The sequence below is a fragment of the Aythya ferina genome, assembly GCF_964211825.1.
Source record: "Aythya ferina genome assembly, chromosome: 1".
Classification (NCBI taxonomy): Eukaryota; Metazoa; Chordata; class Aves; order Anseriformes; family Anatidae; genus Aythya; species Aythya ferina.
In genome coordinates, this window is record NC_140296.1 from 165842827 (window position 1) to 165867602 (window position 24776).

General features: G+C 36.2%; 1 protein-coding gene across 10 annotated transcripts in view; it reads right to left on the reverse strand.

The window, feature by feature from the left end:
• The window catches only part of NAV3 (neuron navigator 3), a 557486-nt gene that overhangs the window by 9698 nt on the left and 523012 nt on the right, over window positions 1-24776 (reverse strand). For all 10 annotated transcript variants that reach the window (XM_084516198.1, XM_084516196.1, XM_084516194.1 and 7 more), the window contains 11 exons: window positions 20932-21015; window positions 19090-19201; window positions 17664-17785; window positions 15667-15839; window positions 11745-11898; window positions 8464-8638; window positions 4842-4939; window positions 4097-4192; window positions 3602-3770; window positions 2637-2872; window positions 520-674 (listed from right to left, as the gene is read on the reverse strand). In XM_084516198.1, coding sequence (XP_084372324.1) covers window positions 520-674; window positions 2637-2872; window positions 3602-3770; window positions 4097-4192; window positions 4842-4939; window positions 8464-8638; window positions 11745-11898; window positions 15667-15839; window positions 17664-17785; window positions 19090-19201; window positions 20932-21015 — 1574 coding nt within the window. The remainder of the gene's footprint in view (window positions 1-519; window positions 675-2636; window positions 2873-3601; window positions 3771-4096; window positions 4193-4841; window positions 4940-8463; window positions 8639-11744; window positions 11899-15666; window positions 15840-17663; window positions 17786-19089; window positions 19202-20931; window positions 21016-24776) is intronic.

Here is a 24776-nt window from a genome sequence, read left to right on the forward strand (position 1 = left end):
CCAGAAAACATTATTTTTTATTCTTGCTTGGCAATAAAGGACAGTCATCAAGCTTTACACTTCTGCACTACTACAGCTCACAGGAAAACTGACCACCAGGTATAGAGCTGCTTCTGCATGGGTTCATGGGTTCACACATGTCCCACATTCTACTGTTATAAAGCACATTTCTTTTTACTCTCTCATAAACTGTCTTCAGGGTACTAATGAGCTTGTGTGATCTGACAGGGCAAAAGGGATAAGACCCTGATTCAGTCAAGTAAGTACACCCTTAAATTCAGTGACACATTTACATCTCGCTGAGAAGCACGTACGTCATATATATAAAGCAGGCACATAAGTACTTGGCTGAAGAGGGTCAAAATTATTGAAGTCGCTAAATTAAAAGACCCACATAGGGTCATAGCCTAAGGGAGTCTAATTTTTCCCTGAGATATATTATTTTGCAAAGTAACAAACAGCTTTTACCATTTTAATTGCAAAATGTGTGTGGAAGGGGAGAAAATAGCTTCTACCTACCATTTATTATATTTACAATTGAGGAAACCATTGAAGATGTCACTTAGTGAACTGATGTGGTGGAGATTATCCAGAATTATGACCACAGGGAGGTCAGCACCATTGTTGTCAGCACTGCATTGTTCAGCTAGGTTAGCTAGGTATTGTCGCAGATCCTTCAGTAGGATTAATGAAAATCAGAAAGAAAAAAAAAAAACAATTAAACCATAGATGCAATTTCAGGGGAAAAGATTTTCAGAAAGATAAAGAGGCTGCTACAGAGTTTCACCACTGTGGACAGTTCAGCTGGATGAGCACATGCAGGAGGACCTGCTTCTTAGACAGGACAACATTGAAGCCACATGCTAAGATGAACAAAGGCACTAAATTCAAGGCAAGTGACTGAAGCATATACATTCCCATTTGGTGGACACAGTCCTTAGAAACCTGCTGGCAAAATATCTTATCTCCATTGGAAAACAGGTTGCAGTGAAATATCCTATACATTTCTATCAATGCTACATTTATATGCATATATATATATATATATAAATATATATAAACAAAACAAAAAGAAACAAAGAAGCAACCCAGCCCCAAATTGTTACACAACCTAGGCATATTGAACTGCTTCCTCAGATATCTCCTTTTACTATTCTCACTGAAAATCTGTTCAACCTCTTGGGGATACTCTATTACACCTCATAATAAAGTTCCTTGTGTAAATATTTTTTGTCAGCTATCTGTTTGGCTGCCATATATTGCTGGAGTAAAAGCAAGCTTTCTATAATCAAAACCTTTTATATTTTCCCTGACACTTTGTTGCCCTTGAGGGTCTGGGTTAGTCAAGTTTTACAGCTGTATCCCTAGAGGTGTCTAATTTTGTCAGTGTTAGGAATGTTCAGTATTACAGGCAAAGTTCCTATTGCCATCTCACTTCCTGGATCAGGAATAGCAGATTTTTTTTTCTCTTTGAGGAGAATATGCAACCTTTTTCTTATTTCAAGAAAGACTTGTTTGGCTTTTTATGCTCTGGTGTCTTTAGGGAGCATCATGGTTTTCTTCCAAAAAGTACCATCTGTATTATTCAAGCACACTTGGCATTTTACAATGATGTTTTTTCTTTTTTTACTACAAACTCTATGTAAATTGTCTTAGAAACAAAGGAAAAGGAGAAAAAAACAGCCAACCAAAACTAAAACTAAACAAACAAAAAACAAACAAACAAAAATACACCACATACAACAAGTAATTTTCCAGCAACTCAGAAGTTTGCTCTTTCACAGGACAATATCTGTTATGAATGTATATATGGTACAGCAATAAAACATGAACGCATTCACTGCCAAAGAAAAAGGCAACACAAATGCTCTGCATTAAGGCAGAGAAAAGTGATGTTTTTACTGGAATGGTCCTCTCACCCCTTTGAGATCTGTGTATGCTTCCTTCTTACGCTATGTTAACATTCGTTATTTTCTGTGCAAATCAGAAAGCTCTGGGCAAAACTTTTCCTTTTCTTTCCTAGGGTACCAAGTTAGGAGTATACTCAGTTCAGGATAGCAAGTCATTAGTATAATCTGGGTAGTCATATTAGAAGCTTGATAATCTGAGCTGTGTAAATCACTCTGAGTGTGACATGATGCATGAAGTCATTTTAATATGGTCAGCTTCCTGACCAATTCATGTCAGAAACCATGGCAGCAGTCATATTTATGTAGTGTTTATTAAGAAGCAGCACCCAAGAGAGTAGTTCAAAATCCTCATTCTCAAACCTTCACTAACAATAAACTGCTATTACCACTACAGAAAAGCAAGTTAGACCAGCTTTTTTATATATCCAACCCTTCTGACAAAGGAATTACAGACACTTTAAGAACTAAAGTTACATAGATGTGTGACTCTGCATATATCCTTAAGATGAATTTCCTCAAATAAGGAAAAGTTCTGACTCCCTTTGCAGTAATTTGTTTACAAGAGAATGATCTGGTCTCTAGTCTTCGCTGGGATTGGAGACTGAATCCTTGTAGAAAAAGATGCTAACTGAGCAATACAACAATATGCCAATTATTAGGGTCTACTCTATATTCTCACTAAAAACAATATGAAGGCAATAGGGTGTCATTTCAGTTGTAACTTACCTTGCTTGACTTGTGATCTACGTTAAAAGTTGCAATTGCATCCTCAGTTTTTTTCCTGCCAGATTTAGTTATAACATATTCAGCCATTCTATTAGCTAAATAGGTCTTTCCTGTGCCACTGGGTCCCGAAAGAATAATTCTGCGATGCTCCATTAGTAAATTAAAGTAACGCTGAGTAATTGGCTTAGGAATTAATGTGTCAAACACAAAACTGTCCAAACTGTTTTCTTCCACTCCTGGAACAAAAGAAAAGAAAAATGGCTTGTCTTCATCCTTGGTGCCATGCTCTAAAGCAAGGTGAGATGCATCTTCCTAAATCAGACTCCTATCAAGGGGTTCATTACTGTGGAAATGCTTACACCCTTCCACAGGGTCAAAATATTAAATAGTGTCAATGTAGGTATGACTAGAAAGATGGGAGAAGTGAAATCAAGTTAAATGTGCAAAGAAGGCTCAGCAAGGCAAAGGTGTGTGTTTCAGACACTATAGGCAACCAAGATAAAAAAAGAGGTCAATGCCTCAAGGCTTGCTGGTTGTCATAACAATATATGGACAGTTCTTCTGAAGGCCCCCCTCCAACAGCAGATCCCTACAGCTTTTTAAATGTCTCAAATTTCTCCTGTAGTACTGGGTAATGCATAAATATTTTGATCATAATCTCTTTTTTTGTTTTTGTTTTTGGCTACTGTTCAGAAATTTGTATTTTGCTGTGATTTGGCCATCAGAAAATGAAAGGGATATTCTTGTATTTGCCTTAAAATGCCCTACTTTGTTAGACATTGTACAATATCTAATAACATTGTACAATACCTAAACTCTACAAAGAGTTTGTGTGATAAGTGCATCTTTGAACTGGAGACAAAATACAGAAAGGTTAGGACTTAGGAAAAGAAAAAAGTATTGGGGATTTCAGTGATGGACTGTACAGTGTCTGCAAAAATATTCTAGTATTATTAGGGTTTTACCTTTCAGGTTCACAGTGATGATGTTATTATCTCCAACCAGATATCCACAAGGCAGCAGTTCAGGCACTTCTAGGCTATGGGCTCTAATTACATCCCCTATAGAATAGCTAGCAATGCAGTCAGAGCTTAAACCCAGGCTAGTAGCTGGGTCCACTCGGAAAATATATTCCTGAAATTATATTAAAGTATAAGATATAAACATAGATTAGATATGTGGTTATTGAATGAAAGGAGTTTGAAAAATATTTTGGTACAGGTGAGTTCATTTGGCAAGGAGATTCTTGCAGTCATATTCAATAGAAAATGATTATGATGATGTAAAAAGTATAGCAACATTAATAATAAAGGTTAATACTGGTACTAGCTATATGTTAAAGAAACAAAACAAACAAACAAAAAAAAACCACTTGTTAAGACAAACCAAAATATAACAGATTTTTCTTAAGTGAGAGAGACTATTGAATTAATACTTGAGCTAATTTTTCAATGCCTTACCTTAAAGAGACGTCTGATTACACCATCTAAAACGTCCCATTTTGTTTTTCCACTGACTCCGATTGATCCTATCAGATACGCATGTGTTTTTTGATCCTACAAAGAAAGATTTTGAAAACTGGACTAAAAATGGAGGCAATTAGTTTGCTATAAAGATTCATTGTTTTTCCAATAAAGAAAAATACTATTTGGAATGTGATAGCTTTGTTAATCGTCTCTGTGCTTGAAATATATATAGATGATATTACTTTGGTATTTCTTTATACAGAAGGAAACACAGTATCTTAATCTTCTCTAAAATTTGATCTGCATTTATAGAGAGTTGAATGTAAATAAAAGATGCATAGTATTAGGAATATTTCTGCAACACAGAACATGAAAATACAATGGAATTCCAAATTGATTACCTAGTAGCATATTCATAGTTGCAGACTAAGAGGCCAAAGGCATAAATCTAATTTATAACCACTTTAAAATAGAGTTAGCAAGTCCCAAAACATCTTACTACTAATTAAACTGAGAATTGGTAGTGTCTGAGCCACCACAAAGGCAGTAAGAGGCCATATGACAGTAGTCTATGGAGAGTGTGTAACTGTACTGAGCATGGATGACAAAGGAAATAGCTGCTGTCTTTCCAATATTTACTGAGATCCTGACTGAAAATACTTAAAGGATCTTAGCTACTGTAATGCAAGATTTGTCAGAGAAGTAGTTCTGTGACTAGACCTTTGGATAATGAACTTACCTTGGCTCGGCTATAGCCCTTGTTTATAGTAACTAAAATTTTCACACTGTGGCCTTCTTTGTGGAGTGCTCCATCTGTGACATCATCCAACAAAATATCTGTAATAAAAGAAGAGACAAGATCAACCTGACAAATCACACAGTTATGCTTACCTCATCAGTTCAACACTTGCTCCAAAGGTTTTTTGGTTAAAAGGAAATCTTGACATCACCACTTGAAATCATTTTCATCTGTATTAATTCTTATTTTTCCTCTTCTCTTGAAGATGACAGCAATTTATAATTTCTAATTTTTCTTGAAGCAATATTAGGAGATTTAATCATGTAGAAATGAATTGGGAAACCAGAAAGAAATGAATACTTGCATCACAATTTTGCCTTTGCTTTCTTTCTTGGAATTTGTTCAAAATAAACATACACCCACAAAGTAATGTTGTTTAAAACCTAAATTGAGTTTATACCTTTGGGCACTCATTGTGCCCTTTAGAATGCTGTCAGGAGAAAAACAACAAATCCTTTCACCAATATGTTTGCTGCTACAGTAAAATAGCATTTTAATTTCTTTCCAGCTGATTTCTTTACCTTCTGTACACATGCTATGGACAAAGGCTTTTTTTTTTTTTTTTTTCTTTTTTTCTTTTTTTCTTTTTCCCCTGCAGTACAGGTTTACAAAGAGAATGTATTAGAAAATCACACCACATTCGTCCAGAATATGTGACTCTGTATTTAGCCATTCCTCTAAGAAAAGCTTTTTGTTTTCTTGGAGGTAAAGAGCAATTCTGATCTGTGTTGTGCCTCTGTTTCTAGCTCTTCTATCTGCTCACTAATCCCTAAAATGAGAATTATGGACATATTTTTTTACTGAAGACTGAGCCTGCAGCTTTATTGCAAGGGATAAAACTGATGCCTCTAGAAGTTCTCTCAGCAATTTTACTGTTAGACGTTTAAACTAACTAATAAATTAGGAGAGATTACAGATTTGCATTTTCTTCAAAGGTCAGCACAGTAATCCACTACCCTGAATCTTGCTCATGCTTATCGTGGTGACTGAAGAAACACATTGACTTCGTATCATTGTTTGCACAAGGTTAGATACCATCCCAATTAAAGAAGGTGTCAGTGAGATTTAGTCATGGAAGTACTTGCTCAAAGCAAAACCAAAAAAGGCTTATCAATATGAGTTCAATTAATGTATTATAAGCAAGTAGGTCCTTATAAATTTTTTGACAATCTACCATCAGACCTATAAACTATAGATCTAGAAAGCAGATTCTGTTGGATTGTTTATTTATTGTTTATTGATTGTTTATTTATTTTTAATGGATCAGATGAAGAAACATTTCTATTGTGAGTTTAAACAAATCAAATCTATGCCTGTTTTGTTCCAGGAAGCCAGTTCTTCTGTGCCCCCAACGCTAAATGTTTCACTTCACTTGTTTTGCATTTTGGCATATATGACAAACCTTAAGAGTTTCCATAATGTCACAGTTCATCTGAGAGCAATTTACAATATCTCTGATCCTCCTCTGAAACATTTCCAAATGACCCTCAGGTAGCCTTTCAAATGCAGTTTTCTGTAAGTCTATAGGAATGAGGCACCACTTTTTAGCTAGAAAAAAAAAAATCCCTCTACTACTGAGAGCTCTCTCTCACTGACACAAGGGGCTGAGAAGAAATGTCCAAGGGGTTCTAATTCCAGGGGAGTGCCAATTGTTTTAACTACCTCTTGCTCAGCCCCATCCCTAGCTATGTTATGGTGGCCCCAGGGGAGCTTTTGTTAGAGCTCTGGCAAACTTTTTATCAAACACTACTGAGAAACTCCTGTACTGGTTCTTGTTTGCTGTTCTTTCACCTATCTGGAGGAGCTGGCCATACCTCTGGGAAGCAATGAATAGCTTTGGTCATTTCTAGTTGACACTGGTCTCCCAGTAAGTGCCATGGCATTTGTAGTGTGATGATAAAAAGCCTTCGTTATCTCTCTCAGCTTAGTTTCCAGCATGTTTAACCTCTTCATATCTCAGGGACTTTTGATTAGTAGTACTTCAGCTGCCTCAGAAACCCCACAGGACTTGGTAGGAAGCTGTCACCCTTCCAAGTTCTCTGGCACAGCAGCAAAATGATACTCATGATGACCAAAAAGTCTGGATTCATGATCAAATGATATCCTCCACTCCTCATTAGGCACCCTTATTTCTTTAATTTCTTATAACCAAATGTAATTACTTCGCATGCTAGAAAAACATTTTGAACCTATAACACAGAAAATTAAAGCTTATATTATGTTTATTCCTATATCTAGACAGAGTTAGAGCCAAGAGACAAAGTGCTAATAGCTGTTATTCATAAAAGAGTTTCTACAATTACCATTTAAAAAAATCTACTCTGCTTATTTATTTATTTGTTTTAATGTGTGCACATGTGTGAGCAGGGACAATAGATAAATGTTTTCTCCCTGTTTTTGTGACACTTTATTGTATACCACAGTCCAAGTTGAGTTCATCCATTCTAAAAGTTAAAACTGGTTAAAAAAAAAAAAAAAAAAAAAGGTTGGGATGTAAATAAATACATACTGATTTTCATATAAAATTTGATATTAGCCAGAAGTATTCAAATACGCATGTAATCAATGACTGGCAAGATAATATAACTAACTGCCAACCCAAATTACAGTCAGGCAGTTTGGCACATTCTCAGCTGTAGTCTTGCCTAGACTCTTTCTACAATTATTACCCACATTTTTATTGCTTCCAGAGACTGCATTATACTTTCTGTGGAGTCTACGTTAATGAGTGCTGCTCTGCTTCTGCTGTGCTTCTGGTTCTAATGTTAGAGGCAGCACTTCTGTTTCTTGGCTACGTTATGAAAACAAGTGTAGAAGGCTTATTATCATAAACTATATGACATGGAAAATAATCAAATGTTAATGCTCAGGATGTGGATCACAGTTTTGCTTGCTTGCTCTCATTCACAGAAGACAATGAGAGTGCTTAATAAAGCAGGCGGGTTTGGCTCCTGTCATGAATGGTGATTTGGTCCAACATAGGCTAACTAGATTTACTGCGTTAAAAAAGTGTAAAGGATAAAGCTGAGAAAACCTTCTGCCTCAGATGCAAATATGAGAAGAAGTTAAGGGGGCTAACTGAATAATTAAAAATAAAAATAAAAATAAAAATAAAAATAAGAATAAAGAAGGAAAATTTCATGTACTATGTTCATTTGTCCCATATGGACAAGAAAAAAAAAAAAAAAATATATATATATATATATATACACACACAGTTGTCATATACTGCAAAAAAATACTACTCTTTTCAAATCACTTGTAAAATAGATGATAAAATAGTATTGTAAACTAGGTAGGTAGAGAGTATCACTGCTGGAAACCGAGGAAATAGAATGAACACTCTGCTGTTAGCATTCAGAGCCTTCTAAAAGTTAAGTTTTCAGAAATGTCTGCCAAGATTGTTCTTCATCTCCATTAGTGAATATATATCTAATGTTCACGAGTGATACGAGGCATTTCACTTTTCAGGCATGCCTCTGGTACATGGCCCCTTAAAAGGATGAAAACTAATAAATTCTTACTAATTGCTGAGGCATGCATGTGCTCAAATTATGTTTACCTGATGTAACAGATTCTGTGATGTTTAAATTGTTCAGAGAAAGTCCTAGTGACTGCCGTGATGAAGAAGATGATGTGCTGCTTGAAGACTCTGAGGACGGCCGAGCAGGCTTTCCAGTATTTCCAGTCTCTGCCTTTAAACGATCATTTTCAGCTTTCAGTATCTCTATTTCATTCTGTATTCACAAGAAATCAACATAAAAGCACAGGAGGTTACTCTTTCAGAAAACCACTGGCAGTGCTTATCCTGGTGCCTGCTGTTCACCTGCAGGAGATAAGTGGTTTAGCAGTTTCATGGCAGCAGGCAGCACTGTATCAGAGAGCGAAAGCCTTCACTTCTGAAGTGAAGGGAAAAAACCCTAAGACCTTGTTCTACCTTTTGCCTTGAGACGGTTCCTAAACACCACAATCTTCAATTTTCTGTGCTTCTTATACAGTTGACCACAGTACAAGTGTGAGAAATTCCTCAGCTATCCTCAGTTTTAGAAGTTATTTTTAATCACCAAATATCTTAGGTCAGTTAAAGTTATTGTTAAAATATTAGATGTGTCAGTGTTCCTAAGGTCACAGAAATGATTATTGCCATTGAATGCAAAATTTAAGCAACAACATCACAGAGGAGAAAAAAAAAATTAAAAATACAAATTCATATTTTAAGTTTCAAAACCCTCCTTAGTAGCAGATAAGACTTTTTGATCATTCAAACATGAGATCGTTCATGTAATTGCCAGCAAACCCTCTTTGATGAAAACGTACAGTGACAGATGAATCAGCACAACTAGGAAATTTTTTTAGCTAAATCCTCTGTGGTGCCAAGTGATCACTGGATGTACAATAATAAAATGAAAACAGCCTGGGAACAGCCTGGTACTAGCTAGATCTATCTTTCAGTTGCTTCATGAAGTGCAGCACAAAGCAACTGCTTATTCTTGCAGACCGTTTTGCACATCACATTTAATTCCACGTTCATTAACATTCTGCTAAAAGTCCTATTCTTTTATGAAGGCTGTTTGGCTGGCCCATTATAGAAGTAAATCATAAGGGATCGCATTACACACACGCACAAAATGCAACTGCTACAAAAAGACTAGATCATATAGGCAAAAGTGAGAAGAAGGTGAAAGGGAAGGGCCAAATAAGGAAATATTGACAGAAAAAAATAGGTGAAAGCCCAAATTTAGCCTTGGGTTCACATCAGGATCTACAATGAAACGTGGTTTGTAATCTTAATCTACTCTGCACTGTATGCTGGTTAACTACACTATTCTTAACAGTATTCCATTCAGCTGTGCTTTAGATTTTTAAGATGATTTGAATACACACAGTATTCTTTTTTCTTTCTTAACAATCCAACTTTTTCCCTTCCCAGTCCCCATCAGTTCTCCAAAATGTCACCAAGTCTGTCATATCCAAGGTGGATGTGTCTTTTGGGGAAAACTTGAAAAGAAGTGATTACCAGTGACACCATCTGAAGCAGTCACTTCTGCCCAGCTTTGGTGAAATTCAAACTTTGGTGGCATGTGACTAGAGCAAACCTCTCTGGAGATTTCACTTGGTTTAGGTCCTTGTAGCCTGGTTTAAGACTGTAGAGCACAGATCTGCTGAAGGACTTCTGTCACACTCTGTGTGGATGTTGTGGATAATTTTGGGCACCCTCCCTGACACTAGATACTTTTATGTGGGCATGTAGTGGGTTTAAGTGGCAAGGTTTTGGTAGCAGGGGGCCATAGGGGTGGTTTCTGTGAGAAGGATCTAGAAGCTGCCCCATGTTTGGTAAGGGCCCCACTGCTGACCAGAGCCGAGCCAATAAGCGATGTTGTTTTGTGCCTCTGTGACAGCATATTTAAGACAGGGAAAAAAACGCTGCACCACACAGCAGCTGGGAGAGTGAGAGGAGTGAGGAATGGCCTTGCAGGCACCAAAGTCAGTGAAGAAGGAGGGGGAGAGGTGCTCCAGGTGCCGGAGCAGAAGTCCCCTGCGGCCTGTGGTGAGGACCATGGTGAAGCAGGATGTCCCCCTGCAGCCCATGGAGTACCACGGTGGAGCAGGGCTCCACGCTGCAGCCCGTGGAGGAGACCATGGTGGAGCAAGTGGCCCTGCACCGACGGAGGCTGCCGCCTGTGGAAGACCCCTGCTGGAGCAGATTCCAGGCTGGACCTGTAGCCCATGGAGAGGAGCCCACGCAGGAGCAGGTGACCTGGCAGGAGCTGCTGCCCGTGGGGGACCCAGGTTGGAGCAGTTTGCTCCTGAGGGATGGATCCCATGGTACGGACCCATATCTGGAGCAGTTCTGGAAGAGCTGCTGCCTGTGGAAAGCCCACGCCGGATCAGTTCATCAAGGACTGCATCCTGTGGGAGGGACCCCACAGCACAGGGGACGAGAGTGACCGAGAAGGAGCGGCAGAGAAGAAGCGCTGTAGACTGACCATAACCCCCATTCCCCCGTTCCCCTGCGCCGCCTGGGGGGAGGAGGTGGAAGAGTGTGGATGGAGAGGAAGGTGCTTTTGGTATCTTTCCTTTGTTTCTCACTTCTCTAGCTTGTTAGTAATAAGCAATAAATCTTACTATCTCCCAATGCTGAGTCTGTTTTGCCTGTTACAATAATTACTGCGTGATCTCCTTGTCTTTATCTCAACCTTTGAGTCCTTTTCATCGTATTTTCTCCTCATTCCATTTTGAGGAGGGGGAGTGAGAGAGTGGCTGTGGTGGAGCTTGGCTGCCCACTCAAGCTGAACCACCACAGGGCAACAGAGCTGAGTCCCATAAAGCTACATGATACAGAGAAGAACAGTGACATTCTTTCTATATTTTTTCAGCCTCGTGTAGGGGAAAATCTTCTGACAACAAAGTCAGTGATGCTGGATACAATAATTTAATTAAGTTTCATATAGTTTGCTTCTTCAAGCCATGAGTAGGTTAGGAATTGGACACTATGAGAGGGTATGCACATATTTCCTCCATGGCTGAAGCATTAAAGTTCTGTAGAAATTTGCTTGTCTGTCATGTAGATTTCCCCAGCCATAGGGTTTAGATAACACATATCCTCTGGGCAGGTATAATACTTTCTTCTATCACTCTTAAACATTTTATTTATTAATATATGCTAAGACCATTGTTATCATTCTAATAGTGAACACTTATCATACCCATCTGTTGGAAGTGTCCAACTGTATTATAGCAGTTTATTTTGTATCAACATTTTTGATAACCAAAACAAAAACAAAATATACCAAACATTCCTTTGGTGTGTGCCCCTATGATCACTTAAACTACTGCACTGACCTGCATGCGGTTCATGGCTTCCCGAATCTGATCCAGATGATGTGCAGAGCTGAGGGCTTCAAGACGAATGTCTGTTAATTTTAGCTCTTTCTCCCTCAGCTCACTCTTTAGCTGTAGAATAATTTCAGCCTCTGCCTCTGTGCACTCACAGATCCTAAGGAGGAGCAGGAAACAGGCAAGAGATTAAAGGAAGGTTCTCCCCCCCAAAGCAGTGTCATTACTAAGTATCAAAGTACAGAAAATGCTTGCTGCTGGTGAAACCTAAGAGTGAAGAGAGAATCCTATCAAAGAAACATGAGAAGGCTCAAATTGCAAATAAAAAATAAATAAATAAATAAATAAAAGAAAGGAATTAAATTGAAAAAAAAAAAAAAAGAGGAAAAGAAACACCTCTCCAGATGAAATGATAAGCCTGGTTTATACCTCTTTAGTTTATTGGATAGTTCACTATGGGAAAAAAAAGCTGTTAAATTTTGGTCAGAAGTCTTTCTTTGACTGTGCATCACCCATGGGTTATAACTTGATTTTATATCTGTATTGTTGCTTTGGTGCAAAGGTTATGGTTTTCCTATGTAGCAATAGTGAGAACTGAAGTATGCAGTACAGATCATTAGGCAATAACAATATTCTCTGTTTTGAACAGTACACAAAGAGACAGACCTTGACATCGTGATCTGGAAGATTTTATCTGTACTGGTTTTGATTTGCCTTTTGCCTATGGTTTGCCATTTGGAAATGTATAGTGTCTGAAATAACAGGATTTTTTCATTGCCTTTTTTTTTTTTTTTTCCACTGAAAGATAGGATTGAAAGCCATCTCCATGTGATTATTTTTGTAAGCATTAATTTTAATGGAAGAAACCACTCAATTCTGAGAAAAGATCAAAACATGACTGGCCTAGGCATCCAGCCTGTCCAATTCCCATTTCAGACTGTTTTGCCTCTATGTGTCTATCAGACCCAAATCTGCTGCATAACAGAACCAGTAGAAAATAAAACACTGAATTTTGAATAAATTGTTATACTATGCAATATTTTCATCCAATTCACTAAATGTTACATGTTCTTTATTACTGTCACTGTAAATAGTTAATATTTGCAGAACAATTTAAATATAAAAAACATTTTATAACAATAAGTATTATTATTGTGATTATTACTACTAATATACAAACAAGAAACAGAGCTCAAATTTAATTGCCAGAATGTATGCAAATGTATTTTTGGAAAGAAGATGCAGCACTCTTCAGGTCAGCAGTTGAGTATACAACTCCATGCCCCACACTCAATTTTACCGGGATCTATGCTTGTAGATCACATGGCCGTTATGCCTTTTCTTTGGTGGCCAGCCTAGAGAGGACCTGCATACACACGTATTGGACAGATGCAATTGGAAGAAAGTAAAGGTAATGTTTTAGAATATGAGATTCAGGGCAAGAAAAAATATATAAAGAAACTGTAAGCAAGGGGAAGCTGATGAGTTCAGGACAAATGAAAATATGGCAAATTGAAGAAAAAAATAATATTATTCAAAACGTGTACAAATATTTTAAATGTGAGTAAAAATGAATAAAGGCATTTACTAGGATTTTATTTTCCAAGTATTATGGTACAATTCGTGGTTTGAAGTGCCCATAACTACACTAACAAAGTAAGAAATGAAAATTTCTTTACAGGCATATTTTAGCTTATATAACAACTTGGACATCTGGGAAGTCATGTATCTATTTGTTGGCAATTTTTTTTCCCCACTGCATTTTGGGGGTGAAAACGAATGAAAATATAACTTGACAAGCCAGCTTCATAGAAGACGAAGCAGAAAGCCTGGCTCTGGTTCTGGAAGAAGCAGGAAGATGATGAGTAGACTGCTAACACAAGCAGAATGGAAGCAGAAAGTATGAATACAATTTTCTTTTGCAAACTCTGGAGCTTGTCAACACTCAGCTCCTGCTACTGTAAAATTCAACAGGAAGTTCGGATTTCATCAAAAGGAAGAAAACCAAAAAGATAAGGTTGCATTCCTGAGCAGTCACAGAAAGAAGCTCAGAATCTTGATCTGACTTCAGACAATGATTCAGATTAGTACAAAATAAATAATTTTATTTTTTCTACCTTATGACAGTCTTGGGATTCAGAAATAATTAGGTTATTTTGGGTAAAGGGAGCTAAACCATCATCTTTAAGCAGAGGTTGCTGTTGATTACAAAAACTCTTGAAAGAAACAGAATTTTAAATGATGCAACAGAAAACAGTCTTTCAAAGAAAGTAATGTTATCAGTATAACATACAAAGAAATTAATCTAAATAAATACAACTTATGTGATCTCCCCACGGAAGAAAAGGAACCTATGTTTTACTATGTAGAAAGGTCGCAGTAAAAATAAAAGGGGTGGTATAATAAGATCAGAAAATTTTGTGTTCAGAAATGTTACAGAGGAAGAACTAGAAGTCTATGAACTGTGTGGAGATTAGGAAGTCCAGGCTCAGAGACAACAATGGGAAGAGCTTGGGATAAAAGACTAATCATGTAGTATTGCCCTTGATAAATTCAAGGGATCTGCACACCTAGAGAGCAAATCCAAGAGACAGAGAAGAAAGCAGGGTTGGAAGAAAGAAAACAGTTTAAGGTTATGAAAACAGTTCTGTGAATCATTAATAGACAATGTAGTTGATGAACAGTGTTCTGTTTAACTTCAGGCACTTTCTATTTAGGCTTTTACTAGTGATTTTAAAGTTGATAACAAATCAGATTTGAGGGTACCAAACATGTAGAAATCCTCCCCCCAGAACATACATATACTTGAAATAATAAAAGTTTCTTATAAAAGAAACAATAAAACTAGACAGCTAGATGAGATACTCCCTAGTAGGTTGCACGGAATGTGTGGAAAGAAAAACTTTTACTGTGGAGAAGTTCCTTTTGTAGGAATATTTGCTGTCAAATTCCTAAACCTAGCAATAAAAATCCTTAAGGTCTATCAAAAACTGATCATTAAAGGCACCGACCTAACACAGGGAAATTCTGCTTGAAACCTCAGCAATTAGTCACTACAATAGAATCCCCTGAGTACTTTAAGGAAGAATAGTCATGCTCTGATTATTCTCAGTCAGGACAAGAAAAGGAAGGCTGGCACCAGTAACATGCATTTGAGTGTGCAATCAAAGAGTCAGATTTCCACACACTGGAAAAAGTTAGGAGTTCATAAAAATTTAAAAAAAAAAAAAAAGTGGAAGAATATGAATGAGGACTGAGAAATCTATAAGAATGTATTAGAAAGAAAAAAAATCCACAAACTACAAGCAAACAAACAAACAAACAAAAAAAGATGATTTCATAAAGACAAAATGAGACAGCTTTTGATTGATGACTTGTTCTCAGCCTTGACACAGCAAATGTTGATTTGAATAAAAATAAAAAATAAAATAAAATCCTGCAAAGAATTCCAAACTCTAAAAGAAGAAGAAAAAGATTTAAATAAAAAAGGAGTTATGAAATAGAGAAATTAGGAACGAAAGGATGAACATTTTGTGAAAATCCAAAGCTAGCAGGAAAATAAAATAACATTTTTTAGCATGTTGTGGAGAAAGGCAACTTTAGTATTTGGCTTTTACTAAATGGATATGATCAAGTTGTTAATGGTGCAGGAAGAGTACAACATGAGCTTTTGGATATTCATTTGTACAGAAATTTGTACTGCTAGATAATTTTCGATAAAGGCTGTGAAAGAAAGGAAAATGCTAAGAAAACGCTGCCAGTGTCTAAATGGAGTGAAAATTGCAAGAAACCTAGCAAATGAATGAAGCAAGGGAGTAAAAGATCACAGCTGTTGACAATGGTTTCTAATTTGCAACACGTTTGAGGAGGCCTGTCCTACAGTCCATCCCATTTTGGAAGAAACATTTGCTAAGAGAGAGAAACTTACGCAGATGCTGACTGTGATGGTTTCATTGATGTTGCCCCACACTCTCCTGAGCTGTGGGACAATTTGGGTGATGAAGGAAGAGAGGAATCTGTCAGCTCTTCTATGTCAGAATGTGAGGAAGGAGGCTTGGTGGACTTCTTCTTTCCAAAGGCCTGTTTGAAAGAGCTTCTTAGCTGGAAAACAAACATAGAGCAAGATAATTTTCCTCATTTCGGCGATTTGCATGCAGATAATGTTTCGAAGAGTTAGTTTGCAGATGCCATCCTAGCCACTGCCTGAGGTCAGTATACAGAAGCAAGGTATTAACATATGCAACACAGTATCTCTAAAAACATGATACAGTGTTTTTTTTTTTTTTTTTTTTTTTTTTTTTTTTTTTTCATTTATTAATCCAGCGCAGCGCAAACGTAAGTCTATGGAAAAGGTGCAGGACTGAGTGGTGCAGCTATGGCAGAGGGGTGCTCATTTAAAGCCATTAAGCCCCAGTGGAATCCCATTCCCATGGCATTCCCTTCCAGGGCTGGCTTTAAATAACCACTTCACATCTAGAGCAGGCAGAACCTGCTCCTTCTAAATGCTGAAATGAAAAGACAAGTCCAATTTACTGGGTTTGCCAATTAGCTTTCCAGATAAAAATTTGATTGATCAAACTATTTCAATGCTATGTTTTGGATCACAAGCAAGAGGACTTAAGCTGGGACATGAGGCTTGCTTTGCTGTACTACTGAGAAGAATGTTAGCTGAAAAGTATCTACTCTTCACTGCAGTTTCCTTTAGAGTAGTAAGATCTTTGAATGTGAAAGCATTGCCTTTTCTCTCTAGAAGCTCTTACCAGTATTGAAAAGGGACAGAATAGCCAAAGAGCCATTTATTTCAGGAGCCAAGATGACATCAGTTTTGTTTGCAGTGAGTTTTAACTAGCCCATTCTTTGATACATTTGTCTAAATACATAAGTTGGTCATCTTTAGGAAAAATGTGTTGTTTAATTTATTTATTTTCAGAAAGGTGTTCTGATTTAAAATTGAATAGAAGTCAATGACAAACCTCTATAAAAATGAGGTACTCAAACATGTTATGTTCATGATATAATTGGAGAGTGGGGAGTGTGACCATTGATCAGAGAAACATTAAGTATTTTCCAGATCATGATATCTAACAAGAAAGAAATGGATTTTGGCTACACTCCCCCTTTCTATAGTCTAAACTTTGAGATTAAAATGAATAGAGGCAAACTGAGAAGACATACAAGATAATCTGTTTTAAGAAGGTGTAAAAGCCTACTGCCAAAATAAATAGCAATCATGCCAAGATAGGGTTCTTTATAGATGCATGCCAAATTTTCCATGGTATATATTCACCTCACTTCCTCTAGAGTTCACCTTGCAGAAACATGAAAGAGTGTGGAATTACAAATCAAGGGAATGAAGGCTGATAAGTATTTTAAAACAAGTGTTTATGCAGGTAATATAAAAACAAACAAACAAACAAACAAACAAAAAACACATATTTTCGTCTTTATTTAATGTAAGTATTTGATTAAACCCTTGGAACTATGTGGTATTTGTGTGTTCCATTTGAGAACCATCTTCCTTTCTTTAAACACCGTACTAATTTTACACGAGAATTCATAACAGATTTCAACTCCCTTCAAAGCTGGGTAAAGTATTTGACTCAAGCTTTTGAATCACTCCTGCTGAATTAAAATTAAACAGGTTTTCAATGTGGCCCAGAGATATTTTGGGTCATAACAGCTATTTTAAGGCCATTTGCAGTTTTTATTTTTATTTTAAATTATCCTGATTTATGCAAAGAATTCCCAACTGGTATTCAACAATTTTTAGTTTGCTGATAGTGTCACAGTATGGGTACAAGTGAATTGCTTTGCATCTGTCTGGCCCCACAAGAATATTGTAGATGAAATGGGCCATTATGCTACTCAGGCACTAGGAAATGACATAATAGCTAAAAGACAGGCTAAAACCTGCTGAGCACTTACCCAGTTTTTCTTTTTCTTCTTCTTGGAGTCAGCATCATTACCACTGCCAATGCTTGAGTGGCTCGTTGCACTGTTGATGCTGGAAACACTTTCTGAAGAATGCTGCCGTCTTATACGTAAATCTAAAGAAAACAACATACATTGCAAGCTATCTGGCTAGGTGACACAGCCTCTGCTTGAATATAATAATCATTTTTTATATTTATACAGGGTCCCACTCTTCAAATGGAGTCTAAATGCACATAAATGGTATTGATTCTTTTTGTGGCTTGGATCCAAGATATTGCAGCCCATGAGAAACCACATCAGAGTCAATGGGAATCTATACAAAACTCTTATGTGCTCCTCTGGACTGGGAGGCAAGAAAGCAGTGATCCCACACAGCAATCTATGCAGGCATAACCTCAGAGCAAAGTAGCTTCTGTTACAGATGGATTAGTTGAGTTATTACCATCATATGTACTACAGTTTGTTTGTTTGTTTTCCCTGAGGAGTATAGGCACTATGTGACTTGTAGCAGGGTTTATCAGCATTCAGATGCTACTTTCTAATATACCATGATGGAAATAAGCAGGCAAGAGTTCATTAAAAACACATGAAACAAAATAAGAAGCGGAGAATATTTAAAAAGATTGGTGAGGCAATTTCTTAAGTCTCTAATAACTATAAGTTAATCACTGGCAAGTATTCTTGCAAAACATATCCACTATATTCCAAGGAAAATTACTTTTTAGGCTATATTCTACTTCCTAGAAGTTAGCTTTGCTATACTTAAGTCATGCAGTGAAATGACCTCAGGGTGAGCATCTAATTTAAATAATGACCTCTTTAAAGAAAGATCAATGGCACTTTCAGAAATTAAGGCTGTTATTTCTTTTTTTCTTCAAGTAATTCCTTTGCTATTGCTTATCAACAGACACTTTGAAATATATGTTTATAATATAACATTTACTAAACAGCAATGAAAAATTAATTCAGAATCTGGAACTTTAAAAGTTCGCTTCCTGTACTGATTTGGCACTTTGTGAAGTGAATAAACTGTAATTAGTCTGTCTCTTAATGATTACAACTTTCAGAGCTAAATCTTACACTGGATTTCTAAGGTATAACTATGTTTTGATGTAAGACTTCACTAGTGACTTGGGAGTACTTCAATACCCAACTACGGTGACAGGGTTAACTCTTTACACCCAACAATTCATTCCTGGCCACCCAGTTTTGAGAAGACAAAGCTCCAGGAACTCTGCGGCAAATAGGAAGCACATGCAAGGTTTCCAGTTGTGGAAACCCACAAGAATGCCTACCATTCACTCCAGAATGTACTTGCCCTTGCAACAGAGTCATCAAAACAACAGAAAAGTAGTGACTTAGCCTTTTTTTCCTAGGGAGAAACTCTGCACTTATTTTAATAGTGACAAAAGCATACCTTTGTGGGTATGATCAGGACCATTCAAGGCTCCTTGAATAGCAGCTTGTGCAGCAGAATTCTGGGCTTTCAGCATTTCAATGGTTTCCCGTAGCTCTATAAGCTCAGATTCCTGTGGGAAGAACAAAGAGAGCTTGAAATACATGGCACAAGAACAATGTATGTCTAAGCTAAAAAGATAAGAGTGGTCCAAATGAAGTTCATGGGAATGCTTGGGTGAATATAAGGGCAACACTAACTTCAAGTAGAATTCATTTAAAATGAATTCTACTTGAAATTCTACTTCAGTCTACACTGAAGATGAATTTCTATGAAGATATTAAACTCAACTCATATTTACTTTTGTATTTATTCTATGCAAAGTTATCATGATATTTGTATGGAAACCAAGTTTTCTTTCTTTTTTTTTTTTTTTTTAAAAAGGTTACTTTAAAGGGGTCCCAATTTAATATTCATTATAAAGTTAAGAGAGAGAGAAAAAAAAGTGCCAAAAGACAATATAACCATTTGACTTGCATCCTGCAGTATTCAAGGCTACTGTTTAATGTCTGAATCCCAATCTGAATTTGTGTGTGTCTACTTCAAAAAAAAAAAAAAAAAATAACATTAACTAATAATTCAATTAAAAACAAACAAACAAAAGAAACCCATAACTGTTTAACAGTGACTGTCTTGCAGTTTAAAGAAAAACTACTCCAGTGCAGGGAGTTCTGTACCAGAATACAACATCATTTTAATTTAAAAATAGCTTTTCTTTTACTGAATCATTAAAACTCTCCTTCCAGTCCTTGTTTATATAATGAAGACTAAAGGAATTTAACCTCAACAGTAGAGAAGAGAATGGAAGGGACATGTTCCAAGTCTTCTGGGGAACAAGCTTGCTTATGAGATGATTTATTTCAATGTCACTTTTTAATCTCTTTTGGAAAGAAAATCTTCTGAGGGAAATTATATTTTGTAAAAAGTCAAGTTTTTTCTTTAATTCCTCTTTATTTATTTTGCTTGAGATGCAAAACAACAACAACGACAAACAGCAAAAAACACGAGCAATAAAAATATTTTCTATCCATTTCACAGTTAGTCTTGCCATTTTTCACCTGTTGATGATCAACTACACTGTGAAATTTTATTTTTATACACAGCTACACTGACTCTAGTGGTGAAATAGCTCACAGATATACAGTTTCTTTCATTGCTTGTCTCAATGAGGCCTTCTTGTTTACAGGATACTGCTCAAAATGACTAAGGGCAGAAAACAGTTACAGTAGTTCAATCCTGGTAGGTGCTAAGCGCCCTCTTAATCCTCAGCAGGGTACAAAGCCTCACGTTAAATTTACTAGCTATCAGGTTTAGATTTTTTCCCCAACGCTCACAACAGCACAGTGAAAACCAAAACTGTTTCTAAGCAAATAGGATACCCAACCTGCATTTACACTGAATGGAGGCATTTTTGTCTACTTTAAGTACAGTCCTTCCCTTCCTGTACTGATTTACTGATGTTATTCTGACAATGTTGTCAGGCTGGAATTAAGCAGTCCAGTAGGTTATGATATGTCTTTGTTACAGGATCTTTCAATATGGATTAAACCTAGAGTCGCATATGTTTAATTAAAATCTTAAGCAAAGATTTTATCTTCAAACAATTCTATGATATTGTCTAGGAAAACCTGATGCTGCAGAGTTTAATTCTACTGGAGCTTTATGAAGATTTGATAGCAATGGCCATTAAAGAAAGATCTGTCTGTCTTATTGTCACAGCTGTCCCTGTTTCCTTTCAGTGTTTTTTAAACAAAACTCTAATATAATCTGCTGACTGCTTTCCGTCTGCTTTGCTAAACGTACCTTTTGTTCAGCTGTCATTGTTAGACTTTGCAACCGGCCGGTCATATTTCCCAAGCTTTTTTCAAAAGCTGCTACTAGATGAGCCTGTGAAAGTAACAGAAGACAACATTTGTTGTTAGACTGGGTCTTCAATGCACTGTGAAACTTTCAGGTTTTATACAGGAGGCTTTATACATTTTGACTGGACAAACAATATCCGGCCTTTGTAAAATCCAGCACTTTCACTCTGGGCTTTCTCAAAGACCTATTTTTTTTTTTTTTTTAATATTCTCTCCCCTCCAAGCGCATCTTCTCCAACGCTTTTGTATTAATTTTAAACTCAGACTGAACAGATGTGAAGCAGTCAAGTGAGGCCAGTGCTCCTCAGGCTTCTTTAGCCCCCAAGGAGCCTAGCTTAGCCTGGAAATGAATTATGGATTTAAAGTCCTGTTTGGAGTTCACTGATATATCGACCAGAAGAAGACTGCTCCCAAACAGAAGCCCAGGAGTGATTATTTTCAATTACTGAACACTTCAATAGAGGAATTCAGGTACTCTATCTTAAAATATAAATTTTCAGTTCCCAAATAAAACACTCCAAAGTAATCCTGAGAATAAAACAAAAAACATCACAGTTCTTTTTATAAAAGGTCATTGCTTGGTCTGTTTGTCTTATATTGATTATACATATGTATGTATGTGTGTAGAAAAATAACATAAAACGTATATAAAATATAAATACATTTATACATATACATGCAAATATAAAAGACAATCTTGAGAATTCTAACATCTTTCCCACCTTGCTCTGTATATCCATTCCTCAAATAAAAAATGATTACCATATATACAACAGTGTCTCATTTCCACACCTCCACTTCAGAGCTGTTATGCTGGTATGTGGGTTTTGTGTTTTGAAAATTATTTTTGATTGCAATAAAGATTTCAATATCTTACTCCTTATTACAAGGAGTTTATATCACGTAAAGGATATTATTGACAAATAATGCATTTATTTACTTATGGGTAGGCTGGTCAAACCACCTGCTTTCTGCAGGTATGCCTTAGGGATAACTCTTTCGATAAAGGATATGCACCCTAGGGACTAACTTAAAAAAATAAACATGAGACTAGATAAATACGCAATTTCCTAGGAATTACCTTGTAATTATTTAAATGCCTGTTTTAACATACATAGTTTTGGCTGTATACTTAAAGTTATAATTTTAACAAAATGCACTTGGCATATGTGTCAAATACAAGTCTGAAATCTGTCAGTCAATATCAGTTATTCTAGCTAGCTTGAAAACTACGGCCTTCAGCTCTTACTCTGAGAAGATAAAAGTCACTAGCTTTTAAACTTACTTTTTACTTGAAAAATCAGTTGAATATTAAAAAAGATCCAGACTAATTCATGGTGTTTTAATGCTGAAGTTGATGATCAATGTCCCAGAGCCCAGTCAGAGACACGGTAGATGTACTATCACAGAACTACAGACAAATGTTCCCTTTTTTACATGTGTTTAACAGGAAGCTAACTAATGGAGCTCTCTTCACTGCCTCATAAAAAAAATCTGTGTCTCAGTGGATGGCTTTACCAACAATGGGTACTGATGGCTTGAAAAGAAGAATCATTTGCTTAATTATGCATTGCTTTTTCTGATTTCTTACAATTATATTGTGACAACTGCAGTTCTTTGGTACATAACTATGGATATTTGTGCAAAGTAATTTCCTGCTCTATAGCTTTAGCTTATGCTGTACATGCATAATCCACAAGGAACTTATAAGAAAAAATAAGAAATAAAAAGCATCATTGAAAATGTCAGCAAAGGTCACTGAAACTATCAAGTTATTGTCTGATAGTCTTTAGAGAAAGATAGCCATGTTAGAATTATGAATTCTTAGTAAAATTCAGCCAGTGAATATATAACCTTGACTATATTATCTTGGAGAAGCACACCATGAGTGTTGCATCCTAAATGTAATTGGATCAAGATGATAATAGATCTTTCCTAAGTCATTTGATATAAAGACTTTTAGGTCTTCATTTGCTAGTAATAAAGAAGCATAATTAAAAGGCCCACTGACTGAAAACTACTCAAGAAAAAAAGTTCAATTACTTTGTTCATCACTTTAAATGTTTATTACAAAATAATATGGTTCTATGGTATTATTTTATAATATAATATATACAAGGTATTATTTTTGCATTCAGCGCAATAAGCTGTGCTACTTTTCCCCATAGCAGCAAATATTTATTTATTCAGCAGTCTAGAGAACCCCTATTTGTTGAATTTTTATGCATATTTGTCCCAAAAGACATACTATGTAAAAAAATAATAAATGTTCGTTTGAAAAAACAAACAAACAAAAAAACAGCAAAAACCATACCAAACATAAACAAAAAACACACTGTATATTTATATATGACTGTGGATATTATAAAATGTGGATATGTATATATACCCAGTTATTTTGCATATAAACAGTCTTTGCATATAAACAGTGAAATGCAAAGTAACTCAGAAATGAAAACAATTGAAACAAATAGAAAGAAGTAACTTTAACTTTAAAAATGGAAATGAGAAATTAAATATTCAAATTGTTTGCTTATTTTACTTTTATTAAATTGGTATTTTTTTGATTGAATTGGTAATCCTCTGAATCTGAGCATTGTTAACTTTATCAAAAACATCCATTCTTTCATTCTAGCAAAAAATATTTAGAAGTTTTGTTTGTTTGTTTGTTTTTCATAAATTACAGTCAATCTCTCACACCTCAGAAGTCTATGTTAGATACGGCAGTTGCATTCATGGAATACATAATTTGAATACCATATAATATAGCATTCAGACTAAATGTCCTTTTAATAATACCCATTGCTAAAGATAAACTTACATCTTCATAACTGAATGTAGCATTTTTACTAGGAGATATACTAGGGTTAGTTATGTAACTAGGCACTACTGGAAGTATGTCTGCAGCAAAATGTATCTGTCTTTAATATTGTATACATCTCAGACAAATAGATGATATACAGCTCTTAATCTCCAGGTCCATCATATGTGAATTAATTTTGACTTCTATTAACTTATGAGATTCCCATTGGAAACAGTTAAAGCAATAAATCTCAAGGAATGACTTCAGTGTGAAGATGACAGATTTGATTTAGAACATTTCCCAAATCTCAAATGCCTCAATTCTTAGATTTACAGCCTGTCTAGAACGTTTTACTGACATATCTGAAGACTCTTTACTGATGCACTTTGCCTTTCACTTGCTGCATCCAGGTCTATAAAACAAAGATAAATAAATAAATGTCCTCCCACCTGACACAGCTGAAGAAAAGAAGGTGTCAGAGGCCAGGAGGGGTCTGGCTGACTGAAAGAAGTGACTGTACATCTGTTGACCTTTTCTGTTCGCCGGCTGCTATTATCTTCTTGTTTGGCTGCGGGATAGTGGTTCAGGGCTGGCCAAACAAGAGCATTAGCCAGCAAACTCTCTCTGCTTTCCAGTGGCATCCTGGGTCTACTACAATTCACAAGCATGCACCCTTCAGCTTCATACAGTACAAAGCACTGATCAAAGGCCCTCCACACAGGCTGGGTTCAGGCTGCTCACTGGAATTTGAGCCCTTGTCAGTCACGTTGGAAGTCTGCTGGTTGGACATTTTCAGCACTGAAAACAGCCCTTTCTTAATTAGTATTGAGATTTGCCCTTCAGCAACATCAAAACAGGCACCAGGGAAAAAGCCAGAATCTCAAAAAAAAAAAAAAAAAAAAAAGTAAATTAAGCATCCAAACAACAGCTGGGACCTTCATGGATTTAATCATATGCAGGGAAAACACTTTGGGGTTAATCAA